Raw genomic sequence first — 20,076 nt, forward strand, 5'->3', positions numbered from 1 at the left:
TTAAAGAAGGCTGATATACTTGCAGAAAGACAATGAAAAGCTAAAAGAAAACGCAAACCCTAGCAAACCCTAATTCTACAAGCTAACCCTACTGATGCCAGGAAGAGGATGCAAGCTACTGAAGGAAATGCCATTGACTCCTGGGAAGGTAAATACATGTATCTAAGCTACTTCTACAGTAACATCTGAAAGAAACATCTTTCTGTATTTTTGAATATGTTGCCAGAGTTATTATGCATATGATTTGACTGATTTTGGCTATGCAGAGGTGGATGGGCAAGAGGAAATGCTTGGAGGAGGTCAAGAAGGTTCAGAGAGGGCCTAAGGGGTCCCTAACACCCTTCCCTAGAGTTTCACCGAGTTTGGCTATCAAGAAACCTCATTCGTGAGCCTCTACAGGAAGTCTGCAGGGGTTCTACAAGATGTCTGCGATTTTCTACAGGATGTCTGGAATTTTCTACATGATGTTCAGAGATGAGGTTTTTGGTGGATGAATGGAGAGGGAAAGGTGAAGGGAGTGAGTGTGGAGGTAGGGTGAGGGTTGGAGATGGTCTAGAACTCGGTGGATGGAGTTGTGGACAGGTGTGGATGGTTGTATTTGGTTCAAAGAAGACTAAAGCAATGTTACACACAAAACTAGGGTTATGGGAGCAAATGGCGAACAGGAGGCAAGGATTGTAAGCAGAGGGTGGAGTGGATGGTGCTGATGGCGAATGAACAGATGAAGGAGTGGTACAGGTACTCTGCAAGGCGTTTTTTCCAACTGATCCAACGAAGACCTGTAAATTCAAAATTACGATGACCTAAATCTGCTAGCTGCCAATAAAGAAAATGAACAGAAGTGTGACCTGCAATGAAACCATGTATTTTAACTCATGCAACTAAGCAAATGAAAGTCTGAAATTGCAACCAACTTCTACACATGAAAATCAAACACTAGTGATTGCATGGAAAAGCAAAATTAGTGTTTTTGTGGGCAGCAAATCCTGATCCCAGCTCCAGATCCTACTGAAGGAGAGGTGAAACCAGAGATTTTTGATGGCCCTTTTCTTGAAGCTTTTTCCTATTAACAGCCTATCAACAGAATCTGAGCATTCAAAAGTCTATCTAACCATTTACAGTGACCTATTTAATCATCAAACTTTAACCTACTTCAGAAATGTTTTTGCAAATGCATAAAGAACAACTACCAATACAAAGAGGAGGCCTTAGCGCTCGGGTTGGGCCCAACCCCAAGAGCTGCAGGCTCCTATAAAGGGCTCAGATCTGATACCAAGTAGAGCTGCTTATCATTATTCAAAAATAACTATCATAAGAAAGTTGTACAACAGTAGCTACAATAAAATAGGTTGAGCAAAATGACAGCACTATAGTGCAAAAATAACAATAGTTCCAAAAGTAAACTACGAAGGCTGAGGCCTCCCTACTTATACAATAAAAGGGTCTAGCAGCCCTCCTAGATTCAAGGGCTCTGCTGTCCCAACTGCTAGTGAACAGTCACTCCTCCAAAAACTGTTTGGCTGCCTTTAAAACTCGTTTTGATGGCTTGTGGAGCTCGGTGTTGAGGGTGGAGATTTTGAGGGAGGCCATTTAATGCAAGAGACAACCTCCCTCCGAATCCTCACCTCAAGCTTGGCTGTTAGCTGACCCATGATTGCTTGGTTTTGCTCCAAAATTTGTCCAAAAATCCTGAAATAACCACGTATTAGTCTCCTAGGTAGAGTGACCACCCTTATTCGTTCAAATAACATAAGCATACTAGGAAAACATGCATAATCTATGAAAAATGGAGGATTGAACAAGGACAATTAGGCAAAATGAGCCCAATAGGTTACCCAATTTGGGGGCTCATCATCAGAGAATCTCCAGCACATTGAGACAGTATTGCATATCTTACAGGAGCAACAATTCTATGCCAAACTCTCCAAGTGTGAGTTTGGGTTGACGGAGATGTTGTATCTGGGACACATCATAGGGATGGACGGAGTGAGGGTCCATGAGGAGAAGATCAGGGCCATCAGGGAATGGCCAGAGTTGAGAAACATGACGGAACTTCGAGGATTCACTAGCATTTGCACTTACTACCGGAAGTTCGTCAAAGGTTTCTCACAGCTTGCTGCACCCCTGACAAATTTGACGAAGAAGGGGGCATTCAGTTGGTCCGATACAACGCAGCGAGCCTTTGACAGGCTCAAGGAGGTTATGAGCAGCTGCCCAGTGCTTGCGTTGCCAGATTTTACGCAGCCATTTGTCTTGGAGTGTGATGCGTCGGGGGAGGGGATCGACGCAGTATTGATGTAGGGAGGTCACCCTATAGCATTTGAGAGCCGGAAGCTCCTTCCGCACGAGAGTTTGTATTCCATATATGACAAGGAGATGCTGGCCATCATGCATGCATTGGCTAAGTACCGGCAGTATTTGGTAGGCAACAGGTTCAGGGTGAGGACTGATCACAACAGCCTCAAGTTCTTTTTGGAGCAGAAGCAGCTACAGGAGAGGCAGCAGAAATGGATCAGTAAGATCCAAGCATATGACTTTGACATTGAGTATGTCAAGGGTAAGAACAACGTGGTAGCAGATGCCCTTTCACGTAGACCAGCCACGTTGTCTCTTATGAGCTTGGATACGGATTGGAGGGCTCGACTCTTAGTAGAGTACTCCAAGGACAGGTTTGCAAGTGAGGTTCTGGATGGGCAGGTGGCAGATGATAGGTACAGGGTGATCGATGAGACCATCTATTACAGGGATCGGATCTTCTTAATTGAGGGGTCTCAGCTCAAGAACAAGGTACTCTAGGCATCCCATGATTCACCTTTGGCAAGACATCAGGGGTTTACCAAAACCTACAGGGCCATTGGAGAGAGGTTCTCATGGAAGGGCCTCAAGGAGGACGTGCTCTAGCACATCTGGGAGTGCGATGTTTGCCAGAGGAACAAGGAAGAGATGAGCCATCCCGCGGGTTTATTACGACCTCTTCCCATTCTGGAGGGGAAATGGGTGAGCATTTCGATGGACTTCATCACAGGGTTGCCCATGGTACAGGGCAAGGATTGTATCTTTGTTGTCATTGATCGACTGACAAAGTACGCACATTTCTTTGCCATATTCGCACATTATACGGCAGCACAGGTGACTGAGCTGTTCTTCAGGGAGATCTTCAGGCTCCATGGTCTTCCTAAGACCATCGTTAGTGACAGGGCCAATCGTTTCATGGGCGGGTTTTGGCAGGAGCTTTTTCGATTGGTGGGGACGGAGTTGACACCGAGTACTAGCTATCACCCACAAACGGATGGGCAGACAGAGATAGTTAACAAGTGGCTGGAGGGCTACTTGCGTAACTATGTCAGTGGGCAGCAGCGATCATGGCTGAAGTGGCTGCATTTGGGGGAGTACTGCTACAATACTTCACATCACATGTTCATTGGTATATCACCCTTCTATGCCTTATATGGGTATCATCCTTTATCTTTTGTCGACGTGATGTTTGGTGATAGCAGGGCTCCTAGAGCCAAGATTTGGATCCAAGAGAGTCAGGATATCCTCCGAGCTCTCAAGGATAACATGGCTACAACGCAGAACCAGCAGAAGCTGTATGCCGACAAGGGTTGGGTGGAGAGGCAGTTCGAGGTAGGGGACATGGTCTACCTATGATTACAGCCATACTGACAGTCATCACTGAAGCAGAAGGGGGTTGAGAAGCTCAAGCCCCGCTTTTATGGGCCATACAGGGTGATACACAGGATTGGACAGGTTGCATATGAGTTGGAGCTGCCCCAAGGCAGCAAGATTCATAACATTTTTCATGTATCATGCCTGAAGAAGGCATTGGGGCAGCAGGTGACCGTGACAGATGAGCTACCACCCATGGATGATGAGGGGCATTTGGTATTGCAGCCGGATGCTATCATTGACACTAGGGAGAGGCAGCTGCGGAGCAAGACGGTCTGGGAATTCTTGGTGAGGTGGAAGAATTTGCCGGATGAGGATGCCACTTGGGAGAGTGAGAAGATCTTACAGCATCCATCACTTCAGTTGCTTGAGGACAAGCAACATTTTGCCAGAGGAGACTGTAATATTCCTAATTAGCTATGGCTCATTTGAATATTCAATTTTGTTCAATTTTTGCCTTCTATAGTTATTTGTAAATAAAAAGTGAGGAAGGGAGAACATAACTCACTTCAAAATAAAAATTCACTTCCTAGGTAGCACAACGTTGTGACTTAAAGGGGAACCAAAGGGGCCAAAGGGTGACGCAGAAATGGAGCCCACGCAGACACATGGAGGAACTGTGTAGGAGGACAAGAACACGTGGCAAGAAGGGAATCATGCAGGAGGAGGTGAACCTAGGGATTGTGAGAGGCAGAGGCTATAAAATAGATAGGAGCCCCCTAATTTTGGATCATTCAGTTATGTCCATTTTGAGCTAGTCGTTTCGACTTTTGAGCACGCTGGCTGTTTAGCTGGTCTGCAGCACTGTTTATTGCATTGAGTGTCTTCGTTCGGAGATCTCACCCTTAGCCCCGAGGGACTTTGAGTGCCTGCTCGGGCAAGGTATTTCCTTCAGTACTTCAGCAGTAGTTTTATCAGCATTTCAGTAGCAGTTCCATCAACATTTTGGAGGACTGCGCAACACTTGGAGAGGGACGCAGTTCTTTTTGGTTGTAGTGCTGGATTGGGGTTTTGCAGGTGGAGTTATGCTAGGAGATTGAGCAGGGGTCCAGCTCTTGTCTCATTGGAGAATTGTTGGCAGGGTTTCAGGCAGAGTTTAGAGGGGTTTTCTACAGTGGCAGCGCAGGGCATTAAGGAACTGCACAGAACCCCAAGAGGGTGTTTTTCGGGGGTCGGCCATTCCAGGAAAGCTTTCTGGGTTTCTTGAGTAGAGCCCGAATCCAGAGTTTTAGCTTTTTTCGAGGAGGGGAGCAGCCCAAATCATCATTTGTTTTCTAGCAGCAGCAGCAGCACAACAACAGCGTCCACACAGAGAGGCCATTCTTGTCATTCTAAGAGTATTTCTTCACTTGCCTTGTGCAAGTTGAGGTGCCATCTGTCTAATCACCTCTTGTACTCATTTTATTGCTCAATATAATAAAATGGCTTAGCATTTCTCGCTGCATTTCTTGTGTATCTGCTTATATTTCCGGTTTACATTGTTATATGTTGTTCCATTGTTATTTTATCACTTCTGGGTTATTATATCATTTGCACATATTTGGTTGGAGTTTTTGCTGGGGTTTGAAGAATATTTTGGGTTTGGAATATTACATGAAGACACCAGAAGAAATCTGAAATTTGCAGCAGAAGCAGCTCTCCCGAGAGATAGCGTTGTTCCTAAGAAGAAGCAGCAAAGAAGCAGTAACGCACAACTTGCGTCATCATTTCAAGCCAAGGAAAGGGCCAGTGCAGAGGCAGAGAGAGGCAGAAGAGGCTCACAAAGAGCCATGTCATCCTGCTCAGCCAGGTAGGATTGACGCAATTGGCTGGAGGAGTAGATTTAGCCTTTGTCGGGATTGCGCAGAGCCTGAAAGGCTAGGTTTCTTCAGTTGTTGGGGCTTGGGGAGCTGTGGCAGATTGTGATTTGAGGAGCTGGTGGGACACTGTTTCCGTCGATACAGAACAATGTCTAAGGAGACAGAACCAAGGTGGAGGGAGTCACTACCTCGACGGATTTCTAGCCAAGGAATCCAAATCCGAGTTGTAGTTGCAAGGAGGATTGGAGAGGAGCGGTTCGACAACTTGTTGAAGTTTCTAAGTTTACATAGTTTAGAAACCCTTCATGCACCTTTTCTGATTTATTCCTACCTACTTGTTATTTTTATTTAACAAGTTATTTACAAAGTAAATATTGAAAATAAACATCAGTGCATGCTCAAGATATTACAGACTAGCAACTAAAAGAAACAAGAACAAACACACCACATGACACCATTATTTTTGGACAAATGTTCCCGGAAAAACCCAATGCGGGAAAACTGGTGCAGCTATCTGTGGGTTTTCTTATTAAGCAATATCAGAGTACAATCTGGGTGCCGAAACTGGCCTACCCAACAGAGAATTTCCTTAGCATATATACCTCATAATTTGAGAGAAATCTCCTAGCTGAAACCCTGGAAAATCCTTCCGGCAACTCCTCAGCACAAAATTGCTCTACAACCCTAGCGTTTGCCCCATCTGGACTACGTCAGCCCCAGGATGCCATGTGTCAACTTTCTGGGCCTCTGAATCAGACATGCTAGCCTCTCTAGTGCTTTGCGCTGCACTTGGCTGCCTCTGCGTGGCCCTGCGCCCTTGCTGGCTCTACGTCACTCTCCTTGGTTGCTGCGCTCTCTCCCCGCACAATCTCTCCCTTCTCTATTTCTCTGTACTGAATGCCCCTCAGCTGCTCTCTCGATCACTGATTCTATCTCTCTTAGCAAACCCCACTCTAGAGAATAGAATGACTGATCACTCTGGTGTGTTCTCCAAGTGACCCTCAAGCCTCCTCTTATACTTTTCTTGTTGACATCTCAACGGCCGAGATTAAGTCCCTAATCAACGGCTAAGATTAGATTTAGCTTGATCCATGTCTTTTAGACCACTCTAACACAGATTCATATTAATACACATTACTATTTTATTTTCCCTAAGTTTAGACTTAGGGACTCCATTAAAAATATTATTTATTTTGATATCTCCATATCTGTTTAGAATCTACTCAAACCGTTTCTGGGTATTGGAGATCTCATGTGCCCCAACCTCTCCACCAAATTTCATGGCTAGATCACATCCGATGCTACCCCAAATCAACACTCCCTCTTAGCGAGGACTGTGCTCTAGCAATACTCCTTACTGAGTATTACTCTGATCGTCCGACAGCGGTACCTTTGCTGATGCTAGGCCTTCCTGCCCAACATCCTTTGCACTACTGCATCTTGTATTGCTGCCCATGGTTCTGCCACTGCCACTGCTGCATCTGTACGACAGCTCCCTCTGCATTCGTGTTGTTGTTGGTCCTTCCTCCCAGCATTGCATCTACACTGCACCTCCTCTCATCATGTTGCATCGTGCTGCCCACTGTTGCACTGCAAATCAGTTACTGAGAAGTAAGTAATTGATCTCCTCACTGACTTCCCTGTTGGGCTAGAAACACCCACAGATGTTGAAGCTACCTCTTCCGCTGACAAGTGCTCCCTCTCTGACCTCTGCACTGCTGCAGCCACTCCCTGCATCTCGCACCGTTGCACACCTCTCTGTGCCATCCTGCACTGGTGAAACACTCCTGTGTCTCTCACACTACTGCAGCCTGCTAGCTCTGCGTTGTCTCGGGACTCCTGCACTGTAGCTCTCTCTGCCACTCCATCCGCATCCGTCTCTACCCACTCAGCCAGTCTTGCTACTCCTCATCGGGACTCGTGTGCACTCATGGCACAATCATCATCTATCAAAACTTCCTTCTTTGCCCGTGGTGGCGCTGCCTTTGTCTCGAAAGAGTCTCCCTTACTCTTCTTCCCATGGCATTGGGTCGCATAATGACCCATCACCCCACAGTGGAAGCACTTGATCTTGGAGAGATATTTTTTCTTCTGCTTCTCCTGCTTTCCCTCAGATGCTAGGGCGGCATCCTCCTCCTCCTGCTTGACTTTGATCCCTTTGTTGCTGCTACTTGTCTTTGACTGTTGTCAGATCTCTTCCGGCAAAGAGTTGCCCACATCTCGTCCCAAGGTGAGAGAGTCCCTCTGCCCAGGATACTCTGGACAAACACTTCCCAATATTTTGAGACAGCATTCAGGGCTGTCCTCACCATAAGTTCCTAATCTAGTGTCGCTCCTATAGTAGTCAACTGGTCTCGGATCTTATTCAGTCCTCTGAGGAAGGTGTCAATCGATTGACCCTTCTTCATCTGATACGACCTCATCTGGTTCTCGAGCAGCATTCTTCTCTGCACAGAAATATTTTGGTACAGGTTCTTGAGAGCCTCCCACATCTCAACTGCCGTTTCCTTCTCGGCTATATGTGGTACTACATGATCCCTTACCTCGTCAAGGATAATGCACTTGGCCCTCGCCATCGCCTCTTCGTACTTGTCGTTATCATTCGGGTCGACTGGGATAGCTATAACCTTCAAGGCGAAGTTCTTGACACAATTCTTGTCAAGCACTGATAAGATTTTGGCCTTCCAGACAACGAAGTTCGATGCTCCGTCCAGTCTATCCTGGTCTCTTACCCTGTGTAGTGCCATGATGCTCCTCTACTTCCCTCCTGGAAGTTCTCTGTTCGACTCCTCTAAGTCGCTACTCCCTGTCTGGAAGTTCTCTTCTGGACTCCCTTTGAGTCCTTATTTCCCTCCTGGAAATCCTTATGCCGCTTGTCGAGATGCCCCTTACTCTGATCGTCTTGTGCAACTTCACTGTTGATCCAGGTTCCTCGGCTAGAAACCCTTAGTAACAACTCCTCTGCCCTGCTCTGTCAGGTACGATTCTGACTACACTACCTCACCAGATCCACTCGGCAATATTTCTGCAGCCTTCTAGACTCCAGCAACTACCTCTCAGTGAATTGTGTCGGCCCCTCTCTGCCTCACGCTAGCTCTGCGTCACCCCAGATGGGTCTGCGTTAGCCCTGGGATGTCCTGCGGCAGCCGTTTAGCCCTCTGCGTCAGCAACTCTGGGCTCTCTGAGGCTCTGTGTAGCTCCCGACTTCTTTGTGGCTCTCGCTGGCTCTGCGTCACACTTCTTGGCTTTTGCACTGCTAGAAACAGCTTCTGTCACCTCAGGACAACTGTTTTCTGCTGCTATTGCTCCGCTCGGCTGATGTCTCTTAGTCCTCTTGTGATTTGCAATCATGCTCTGATACCATGTTGAAGTTTCTAAATTTACTTAGTTTAGAAACCCTTCATGCACCTTTTTTGATTTATTCCTACCTACTTGTTATTTTTCTTTAACAAGTTATTTACAAAGTAAACACTGAAAATAAACATCGATGCATACTCAACATATTACGGATGAGCAACTAAAAGAAACAAGAACAAACACACCACATGACACCATTATTTTTGGACTAATGTCCCCGGAAAAACCCAATGCGGGAAAACCGGTGCATCTATCTGAGGGTTTTCTTATTAAGCAATATCAGAGTACAATATGGGTGCCGAAACTTGCCTACCCAACAAAGGATTTCCTTAGCAGCTATACCTCACAGTTTGAGAGAAATCTCTTGGCTGAAACCCCAGAAAATCCTTCCGGCAGCTCCTCAGCACAAAACTGCTCTGCAACCCCAGCGTCTGCCCAATCTGGATTGCGTCAGCCCCTCTCTGTCTCACGCTGGCCCTGCGTCAGCGTTTCTTGGCTTGCGTCAACGGGGCCTTGCGTCAGACACGCTGGCCTCTCTGGTACTCTGCGGAGCACTTGGCTGCCTCTGCGTGGCCCTGCGTGAGCCCTTGTTGGCTGTGCGTAATTCTTCTTGGCTGCTGTGCTGCTCTCCCGACACAATCTCTGCCTTCTCTATTTCTCTATACTCAATGCCCCTCAGCTGCTTTCCCGATCACTGATTCTATTTCTCTTAGCAAACCCCGCTCTAGAGAATAGAATGACTGATCACTCTGGTGTGTTATCCAAGTGACCCTCAAGTCTCCTCTTATACTTTTCTTGTTGACATCTCAATAGCCGAGATTAAGTCCCTAATCAACAACTAAGATTAGATCTGGCCTTATCCATGTCTTTTGGACCACTCTAACGTAGATTCATATTAATACACATTAATATTTTATTTTCCTTGAGTTTAGACTTAGGGACTTCATTAAAAATATTATTTATTTTAATCTCTCCTGATCTGTTTAGAATCTGCCCAAACCCTTTCTAGGTATTCGAGATCTCATGTGCCCCAACCTCTCCACAAAATTTCATGGGTAGAGCACATTCGATGCTACCCCAAATCGACACCGCTGGTCAGAGGATTTCCAGGAGGGAAATCAAGACTTAGAGGGAGATTTCCAGGAGGGGAGTTGAGACTCAGAGGGAGTCCAGAAGAGGAGCTGAAATGGCAGTGAATAGACTGAGGGATCAGGATAGGTTCGACGAGGCTTCCAACTTTGTCATCTTGAAGAACAAGATCCTCACAATTCTGGATCAACATCGCATCAAGGACTTTGCCTTGAAATTAGTGGCTATCCCAGTTGACCCAGCTGAGAAAGAGAAGTATGAGGAGGCAATGGCGAGGGCGAAGTGTATGATCCTAGACGGGGTCAAAGATCATGTCATACCACATATTGCTGAGAAGAACACATCAAAGGAGATGTGGGACACACTGAGCACCTTATACCAGGGCTCTTTCGTGCAGAGGAAGATGCTATTGGAGAATCAGTTGAGATCATATCAAACGCAGAAGGGAGAGTGTATAGATCCATTCCTTCTCAGGTTGTAGGAAATTCGCAACCAGCTTACTTCTGTGGGGTCTACATTGGATCCAGAGTTTATGGTCTAGACTGCCCTTAATGCAGTCTCTGATGAGTGGGAGACATTTGTCCAAAGTATTTTGGGAAGGACTACTCTTTCAAGTTGGGAGGATATGTGGGAAGCTCTTTGACAGGAAGAGATCAAGAGTATGACCAATGCGGGGAGTAGTGGTAAGAGAGCTCAAGTCAAGAAAGAGGAGGAGGAGGATGAGGATGCAACTCTAGCATTTGCAGGACAACAAGGGAAGAGGAAGAAGAAGGATATCTTCTAGAGTCAAGTGCTTCAACTGTGGGGAGTTGGGACATCATGCATTTCAGTGCCCCATGAAGAAAGGTAAGGGAGAAGCTTTTGATTCAAAGGCAGCTCCAGCTAAGGCAGAGAAAGAGGTCGAGAATGATGACGATTGTGCCATGAGTGCTCATGCACCTCTAGAGAAGAGGTGGGGAGATATCGAGTTGTAGTCACGGGGACTACATGCTAGGGGCAGGATCCTTGAGGTGCTCGAACTCTTGGATCACATCCAGCTAGGAGAGCCCTTAACGACAGTAGCATGATGACAAGTGCTGTGTGGAGCAAAGTGTAGTGGAGCAGCAAGGCAGTGCTTGAGTGCAGAGATCTGAGGCAGCGTAGTGGAGGTTGTTGCAGTGCAAGAGGCACAGAGGTGTATGCAACAATGCAGTAGCAGCAGAGGAAGCACAAGATAGTAGCAGAGGTAGCGTCAGCATCATGAGGCTTCCAGACTGATCGAGATGTCGATATTTGGGAGAAGACAATTACTTCTCGGTAACTGAGATGTAGTGCAGCAATTAGCAGTACCAGTGCTATGGGCAGCATGATGTAGCATGTTGAGAGGGAGTTGCAATACAAATGTAGCAGTGGCAGTGGCAGTGTCATGGGCAGCAATGCAAAGGGTGTGAGGCAGCAGGCAAAGCATCAACACAGGTACCGATGCGGAGGATCAGTGTGATGTTTCTGTGGTGAAGCATTACTAGAGCACATTCCTCGCTAAGAGTGAGTGTTGATTTTTGGTAGCATCAGATGTGCTCTAGCCTTGAAAATTGGTGGAGAGGCTAAGGCACATGAGATCTCCAAGTCCTAGAAATCGTTTGGGGAAATTCCTCCTGGATGGAGAGATATTAAAATAATTAATATTTTTAATGGGGTTCCGAAGTCTAAACTTAGGAAAATTAAAATATTAATGTGTATTAATATAATATGGTTGAGAAAGTTCTAAATAACGAGGATCAAGTCAAATCTAATCTTAGCCATTGATTAGGGACTTAATCTCGACCGTTGAATCGTCAACAGGAAATGTATAAGAGGAGGCTTGAGGGTCAGTTAGAGACACAACAAGTTGATCAGTCAGTTCGATTTTCTGGGATAGAGTTTGCTGAGAAATCGAGTTAGTGATCTATTGCAGCGAGGGGCAGTTCGATAGAAGGATGAGAATACATAGCAGAGAGACAGAGATAGTGCCGGAGAGACAGCGCAGAGGCAACCAGGTTGACGCAGAGGCAACCAAAGCTGATGTAGAGGCTTAGAGGGCCAGCGCTGAGGACGTAGGAGGCCGAGAAGGTGACACAAAAACGATGCAGGCATACTAGAGGCTAGTAGAGTTGACGCTTGGCAGAAAGAGATGTGCTGGGGTGTTTTCGTGGGGCAGAATAAGAGCTAAGAGACAGATGTAGAGCCGTAGAGGGTGAAGCAGTTCCAGAGAGAAGCTTGGAGCCGCTTTCGTTGTCAAGCTAAGGAATTGTCGAAGTCATTGTGGGGTTCATCATCCGGTTGCTGATTAGTCGGAATATCTGTCTCAAGAGAAAGGTACTTCTGCCAAGGAAAATCTCTGAAGGGTGAGCCATTTCTGGCACCCTAGTTGTATTCAAAAAACTGCACCAGGGGTTGGGACAATCATGGGTTCCTGAATGATAAAATAATTTCATCTAGGATCTATTACTACTCAAACTAGTAGGGGAGCTAAAGGGGATCCCTAAAGGGAGAATGCTAGACTAAGGGCGACATATGGAGACTTAGCCCACAGCCACCTCAGCTAAGGCTCCCTTCTATTTATGGACTTTCACCAATGGGAGGAGACCCAGTATATTTTGGAGTCACGATGAAGGGTAAATCAATGAAAGGATGTGAAGTGACCTGAATAATCCCCTTTCCAGAAGAGTTTGAAGGATAGAGTTTGCTTGCTCTCAAGCAAGGTACAATGTCTTCTAGGAGAGAAATGAGAGGATTTGAGGGTTAGTTTTACGGGATGTGTCTTGTGAAGGAGTTTTCCAACCCCTAAAATCCTTTTGGAAATTGGTATCCCGGATGGTTCCTTAAGAATTGTCTTTTCAGAGGAACGGGACCAAGTGGATCTAGTCTCGAGTAGGAGGAAAGAGTATGACAACCGATGATGTTCTTACCTTAGACAAGGTGGGGGAAAGGATCAAAGAAATGATTTTCACTTAAAGGTGTTGAATTGATCCACTAAGGTACTAGCCTTCGAGATGCTAGGGCAAAGTTTGTTCTCGGAGCTAGGGCTTGGATATTATGACAACTCCATCGTCGAAATGGCCTCAAATTTGGAGGATGTATTGAGGAAACACCAATGCAAGAGGGGCTAGGATATCGAAATTTTTGGAGGGATAGTTTGTTGGGAAAATGATGCCCTAGGTGACCCAACTTGGCTAGACCTAGGAAAAGGTGAAAGAAGTTGGTTTAAGGTGACCACATTTTGGTTAATCAGTTCCTTAGTCTTGGGAGAATGGAGTCTATGATGAATATGAAGGAGGACCTTTGGTTCTTGTTCAAGGAGGCCTCAAGATTACTATGCTAGCCTTCTAGGTCAAAGAGAAGCAATCTTGCAGCTTTTATACTTCGATGTGCAAAAGGTGATAGCTTATCAAGATAAATTCGTTGATAGAATTACCCTAGGAGATTTCATTCACATTACATGGCCCATACATTAAGAGATGTTATAATAGAGACAAAATTCCACAATTTAAGCAGTAAATGCATGCAGTAATTAGCCCTAAAAATAGTGAAAATCTCAGTCCAATATATATGACAAAGTAAAGCAAGAATAGCATTAAAAGCATGTATTTACATGCAATAGAGTATATCCAACCATCAACAATTTGTCAATACAGAAGCTCCAAGACAAGATAACCAAATCCACACATCAAAATTCATCCATAAAGCTCCAATTCATCCACCAAGAAAAAGTGTGAAAATCTCATGAGAGAAAAGATATCCAATCGAAATTGATGATGAGAAAATGAACTCATCTCACTTGTATTTATACACTAATGAGGAGTTTGAATTAGCCTCCTTGGCCTGCATAAGCCCCAAAAATAAAATGTTCTAATAATCCAACTTTTGGTGACAAGCCCACCAAACTAGCTCATAAATGAAAGCATAAGCTTCTCAAGAGGTCAAATAAAAATTTATGCATGTTGTAGGGCCCTCTAAGAGTCCTAATGAGGTCCATGGGTGACATAATGAAGAGTAGGACTATCAAGAGCAGTGGACAAAGGTTGGCCTCTTGTAATTAACTGTGGTGCTCCAAATGACATGTGGGGGCAAACAAGTGTCCTCATAAGTCTCCAAACAAATCGAAGATGCCTTTAGATCGCCTGCAAGGGCTAGGATGATGGTGTAGGTGATGCCACATCATCGTGTAAGCCCTGGATCATTTGCCAAGCGTATCGTTCAAATCTGGTGCCATCTGGGCATGATGTATTAGGTGCATCTTCTTGATTGAATAAGTGAACCACGAGAAATCTTTGAATGGTTGTGGGGATCCATGGAGTGTTTTCTGATGATGTGGAGGCCCATGGCTCTCAACGCACACCCTACATGTGCCAATGTAGCCCTCTAAAGGATTAAGACCACGTATAGGGAGACCAAACCCAAGATAGAAACCATTTGCAATCTTGCATAAGATCCAATGTGTCCCCTAGTCTTCCAGTACAACAAGTCATTAGAGAAATCGAGTAAATGATCTTATCAATCATGGATCACATGTGGGGACTTCATAATGGCCTACCCTTCCATAATGGGCTTTAGGATGTGCCAATGTCTCCTAAACATCAAATGTGGTTAACCAAGAATCCTTTAGGTGGTTGCTACTTTTAAAGAGGATAATATATTCAAGGTACATCCTTCAAAAGGTGGTGGCATGTGACAGATAGGTGAATGAAGTAGGGGATGAGAAGGGGCAGCCCAGGGTCACATGCTATAGTACAAGGGTAGGTAATAAGAGGGAAACCCACACTTGGGCTTATAATGTATAGGAAGGAGAAATCGTGGTACATGAGGTGCCTCGGCCTTGATTTTTCCACTGTTCTTTATATGCATTTTGCCTTTTTATGATTTTCTTTGATCAACTGCTCGGGGCTCAAGGGGTAACAGGATGATGTATAAGATATAGCAGTGGATACCCCGTTTTAAGGTAGGGTGGTTTATTTCCCACAAGGGGTTGGGACAATCATGGTTTCTTATATGATGAAGAAGGTTCATAGAACTTGTAGGAACCAGGGTGATGACTATGATGATCTGGTAGAGCTCATGTATTGGCATTTTCCCACGTGCTAAATGTGTTTGTCCTGACCATCTTTTGCATTTTGTGGTACATTTTCTTGCTAAATGTGGCCAAATATGCTTCTTTGGGCATTATTCCAGGCCATGACCCAAAGTGTGGGCAAGGGGAATGGGAAAGATAAACTTATGTGGACCCAGTGGAGGAATGTGAACCCAGGTGGGAGAAATGATGAATGGGGTAATAATGAGTGGAAAGAAAATAATATAAGTGGATAAGGGAGCGTGACCACGCAACCAAAATCAGGGTTTCCCTTGAAATACCATTCCTATAGCCAAATGGTCAATAAAAGAGATCTCGTGGGACTAGAATGCAAGGTTAATATCCAAAAGGGGTCTAGGGGACAAGGGCACAAACCTAACCCATTCTTTCTGCTGAATTCCCCCATTAATCCATGCCCGGAAGTGTCCATGATAAGCAAACTACAATACTCAATTACCAAATGACAAGGCATACCTTTAGGTTCGGAAGGCCCACCTTCAAACATACGATCATGGAAGATGGGTGATTGCCCCAATAGGAAGTTATAAGAAGGGGCTTGAGGGTCATTTGGAAAACACACCGAGAGATCAAGAAATCGATTTTCTGGAGTGAGAAGTTCTCAGGAGGAAAAATCGATTGAAGAGATTTCTTGCAACAGAGGGGCAGTAAGAATCCGGAAGAAGAAATTTTTGGAGAGTACGAGATAGAGGGAGGACAGAAAGACATCAAGAGGAAGGGTGATGCTGGTCCACACAGTGTTGACGCAAAGGCAATGCAGTCCTTGAGGAGAAGTTGAGTTTCTTGCTAAGGGAAGTCGAGTTTTAGTTGTCGGAAGCAGGGGTGTGAGTCCGGGAGGCTGGAGTTCGATTTTCTCAGCCAACAGAGGATCCGGAAGAGGGGCAGCATAATACCCGGCAAGGGTGATGCAGAAATTGTGGGGAGTGACGTAGTTCTGTGCAGAGGCCACGCAGAGGGTGACGTAGAGCCTCCAGCTCAGCAGGATCAGTCATTGATTCTCCCAGTGATTGGGTGAGATCATTTTACCAATCTTTTGTTGGGTATTCTCTTTGTACCAGATTGCTAGTTAAGCATCCTAGAATTGTACTCAGATTTTCTCCTGCATAATAATAAAACCCTCAGAGACGCTACACCGATTTTTTTGCATTGGGTTTTTTCGGGGACTTTTGTCCATAAATAACTAACATATGTGTTGTATTTTTGTTTCTTGCTTAGAGCACATTTGATGTACCAGAAATCAACAATATGTTGGAGCCTCCCTTAGTTAAAATTGCAAAGTGGGGCCCTCCTAACCCACTTTTCGTAAGTCCTTAGCAAAACTCAAAATTGTGCAAAATTGTGATTACTTAGCAAAATTGTTAACTAGGAACATCACATACTTCGTATTTACACTACTATACTCATTGTGTAAGAGATGGAGAGGTGATTAAGTTTTTTAATTGTTTATTTTCTGAGCCAATTCGCTATTCCCTTTCCATACTTCTTTCCAAAGTCTTTTCATGTCAGTGATTTTGAGAGTAGGAATTGGAGGTCACTCCCATCATGTTCATGTGACTTTGTCCCTAAGCATGGTGTTAGTAAAGTGTTGAGGAACTGATAGTTTCTTCACTTCAGTGCTCTTGATGTGGAGTTGACATCTTCATACTATGTGTTGGCAACTTTGGAATAAAGGTAACACCCTCTTGGCAGCAATTTCTTATTCATTGAATAAGTTAATGTAAATTTCTGAATTGATTGCCCTTCAGTATCTTTCCTGCCCAATCAACTTTTTCTTTTTCTTTGACTCCATGCCCATTGGATTAAAAGTACTGGTAGAAAATATGTGAAAGTAAGAAGTTTAACTGCTGATTTTTTTTTTAAACTTGACAATCTGCAACTTTCAGTGTATATCTAAAGTGAATTAGTGCAGATTTACACCAGTTTTGAGAATAAATGAATTCCCTAGGTGCACTTGTCCCAAAGTGATTGTTGCAAAAATATTATCTGATTTTCAAATAACAGCAAGTATAATTCACAAATTTGAAGTGTTCTTGCAGGGTTAGTTGATTATATTATTCTTGAGATTACAAAGGATGCCATAGAGGACAAAAACACTATCCCAAAGTGAGATAGGCTGTGTGTGGTGATATTGACACTACTAAAGTGTTCATTTGATCCCCTTGAGAACAAAATCCCAAAGGGAAATTTCAAGTGATATTAGGAATCTAGATTGTCCCCTTCCAACATGAAGCCTTCCTTGTATGGAAATCAAAACCGAACAACTTTAACTTGTTGAAGGCAAAGTTCATCTTGCTTCTGATTCACCACCAAATCACTAAATTGTTTTTTATAGAGAAGACAATCTTTCACATCACGTTCCAAGATCAGATAGAGATATTCATCTTGACCAAGATACATCGCTATCCAATGCCTCAAAATGCATTGCAAATCAGCAGCTCTTTTGGTCATTTGCTGAAGATAATGTGTAGTATACTTGTGTGTTGACCTTGTCCCAATAAAAATTAATATATGGATGTGATCACAAGAAGTCAACAACTAAAAGAACATACCAACATAAAATAAAATCTTCTAGTGATTGAAGCACGGCATAAACATAGAGAACCCAAATTGTGAGTTCTCATGTTTTGAAGAGGGCCTCTATATAACTTGTAAACTGCACATGGTTGAAACTAACTGGAAACCAACTTTTTATTGTCTCAGACTCTCAACTTTTTCAAATTTAGGAGGCTTATGAAATGTGCTGAAGTTCTAATAATAATGATGGCAAGAGAAGCAACATTAATCAAAATAAGCTAGGTGACACCATCCTATGTAGTTGAAAAGAACTACATCCTATTTATGGTAAAAATAATATTCCAACAAAATTTTATGCTGGGAATGAATCATTCTATCCACTTTTCCATTGTGAAAGGAAATTACTAGCCACTTTAAAAATTAATCTACATCCATCAATTTAATACCAGATTCAGAAAATATCTTTTAAAAGCAATGAATATGATTAAGATCTTAATACGTATGAAGGATGTTTGGAAATACAATTATCCCATATTCTGAACTCTTTTTAACAACTGATTGTATTTGGTTTCTTTTGCATAGCAGGTGAGCCATGTGGCAAAGCATTTAGAAAGGAAGCGTGGTGCAACTAGAAAGACCATAAACTATCACCTTCTTCAGGAGTATTTTTCTGGAAGCCTTAAAGATGCCGCAAAGAGCATGGGAGGTATAAATATATCTAGAAAACTCATAGTTCTTCTTTCTTGCATTAGATCTCTCTCTCTGTCTTGGGGGTTTGCTTCTTTCAAATTTTGTAAATAAATATATTGAGCATTTGTTTAGTAAATTCTAAAACAATTAATAATGAATTTTAGATTTCTATTCTGTGGAGCAGGGGTTCTGCTTTTAGGACAAGAATTATTTTTACTTATTTCTTTATTATAAAAAAGTTAAACTACTTATATGGGCCTATTTTACAATTAAAAAACAAACCATTAAGGATAGACCACCACAGTCATATCCATCTACCATAGGTGTAACTGAAACTTAAAATGCACCATCGAGGCGTATTAAGTTCAAATTTGTGCATTTTTGTAGATATATTTGCACCAAGAGAAGTGATGTACTCTTACAACTCAAGGTGGATGTGATGTGACACATCACATAATGTAATGTTTTTAAAACTAAAATGGAAAAAGAAAATGACATTTGACCTCTAATGTAAAAAATAAAATAAAAATAAAAGACCTGTTACCCACCAAAAGTGTGTAACCCATAGGAAAAATTATTCTTCTCATTTGACGGCCAGCCAACCAACAACCCTATGATGGTCTTCATATAGCATGATGCCAGAGTTCTACACCTATTGCTCTGGTTAGTTCTCTCACCCATTTGGTATTCTTCTTGAAAAAAGTGGGTCATATGTTAGTAGGTGTTCTAGCAATCGTGTGCTTTCATTTAATGTTATGGACATATTAATATGAATCACGGGGAAAACTAGATTATTGACTGCTCTCAACTGTACCCTTGTTCTCACACTTCACCTGGGCAGTTAGCCTTTCACTCTAATCTAGTAGGACCTCCTTCGAGGCCTTAGGGTTTAGGAAGGGCACTAATGGGGAGGCATGTTAGTTTTTGTAGCATCAGACAAGTGTTCTAGTCTCGATTTGTGTCTAAGAGGCTAAGGAACGCGAGTTCTCCAAAATCCAGAAAGGTTTCGTGAGAAAAGCTTGTGAAATGCCTCAATTAAATTAATTGATCAATAATTAAAATTGTCTAACATAGGAAAATCAATTAATTAATGGGAATTAATTGAGGATGATCGAGAATGCTCTAGAGACTCACATAATTGAGTCTAAGATGATCTTAGCCATTGATGAGGATCTAATCATGGTCATTGAAGCTCCAACGAGAGATTGTAAGAGTAGGTCGATGGGATGGAGATCGATACAAGTGAGGGAGCAAATTATACAAGTAGTGTGAATTTCCCAGACCACAGTAATTCAGTGAAGGAATAATTCGAGCCAGTGGAGGAGCATCAGTGATTGAGGGAGCAGTAGAAAGATTCCAGGGAGTTTCTTAGTCATACACTAGTGTCAGTGGTAGGAAAGGGAGACCGCATTCTTCTACAGAGAGGTTGCTGTGAAAATTCTATCACTGCAACATCTAATTTACTTTTCCTACTTATTCTTCAATAAGTTATTTATGAAATTCCTTAAATAAACATTAAAATAAACTCTATTGCAGATATCACACCGCAATACAAAAACAAACACATGTACAAGAATCAACAAATTGACACAAATATTTTGGACAATAGTCCTTGGAAAAACCCAATGTGGGAAAACCAGTGCAGCAAGTGAGGATTTTATTATTCAGCAATTCCTCAGTACAACAGGGTGCCAAATTGGCTTACCCACAGAGAGAAAAGATTCTCCAGCATTTCTCCTAGTCCCAACATCAGCTTGACTGATTTATGCGTGGCTCCTAGACACTTTGCGTCAGCCCCTACTTGATTGTGTCAGCCCTTACTTGATTGTGTCAGCCCTGGGCCTCTCTGCGTCA

At 43.5% G+C, this 20,076-nt stretch overlaps 1 protein-coding gene across 2 annotated transcripts in view; it reads left to right on the forward strand.

Annotated features, from left to right (window-relative positions):
• Window positions 1–20,076, forward strand: part of LOC149267052 (protein NLP6-like) — a 344,234-nt gene that overhangs the window by 193,864 nt on the left and 130,294 nt on the right. Inside the window, exon 4 of one of the 2 annotated variants that reach the window (XM_089431358.1) lies at window positions 18,115–18,238. In XM_089431358.1, coding sequence (XP_089287484.1) covers window positions 18,115–18,238 — 124 coding nt within the window. The remainder of the gene's footprint in view (window positions 1–18,114; window positions 18,239–20,076) is intronic. The other variant, XM_089431360.1, reaches the window with a different exon arrangement.

This window comes from Pinus tabuliformis, chromosome 6 (genome assembly GCF_031772625.1).
Source record: "Pinus tabuliformis cultivar Carrire ecotype Pingquan chromosome 6, CPIR1, whole genome shotgun sequence".
NCBI lineage: Eukaryota > Viridiplantae > Streptophyta > Pinopsida > Pinales > Pinaceae > Pinus > Pinus tabuliformis.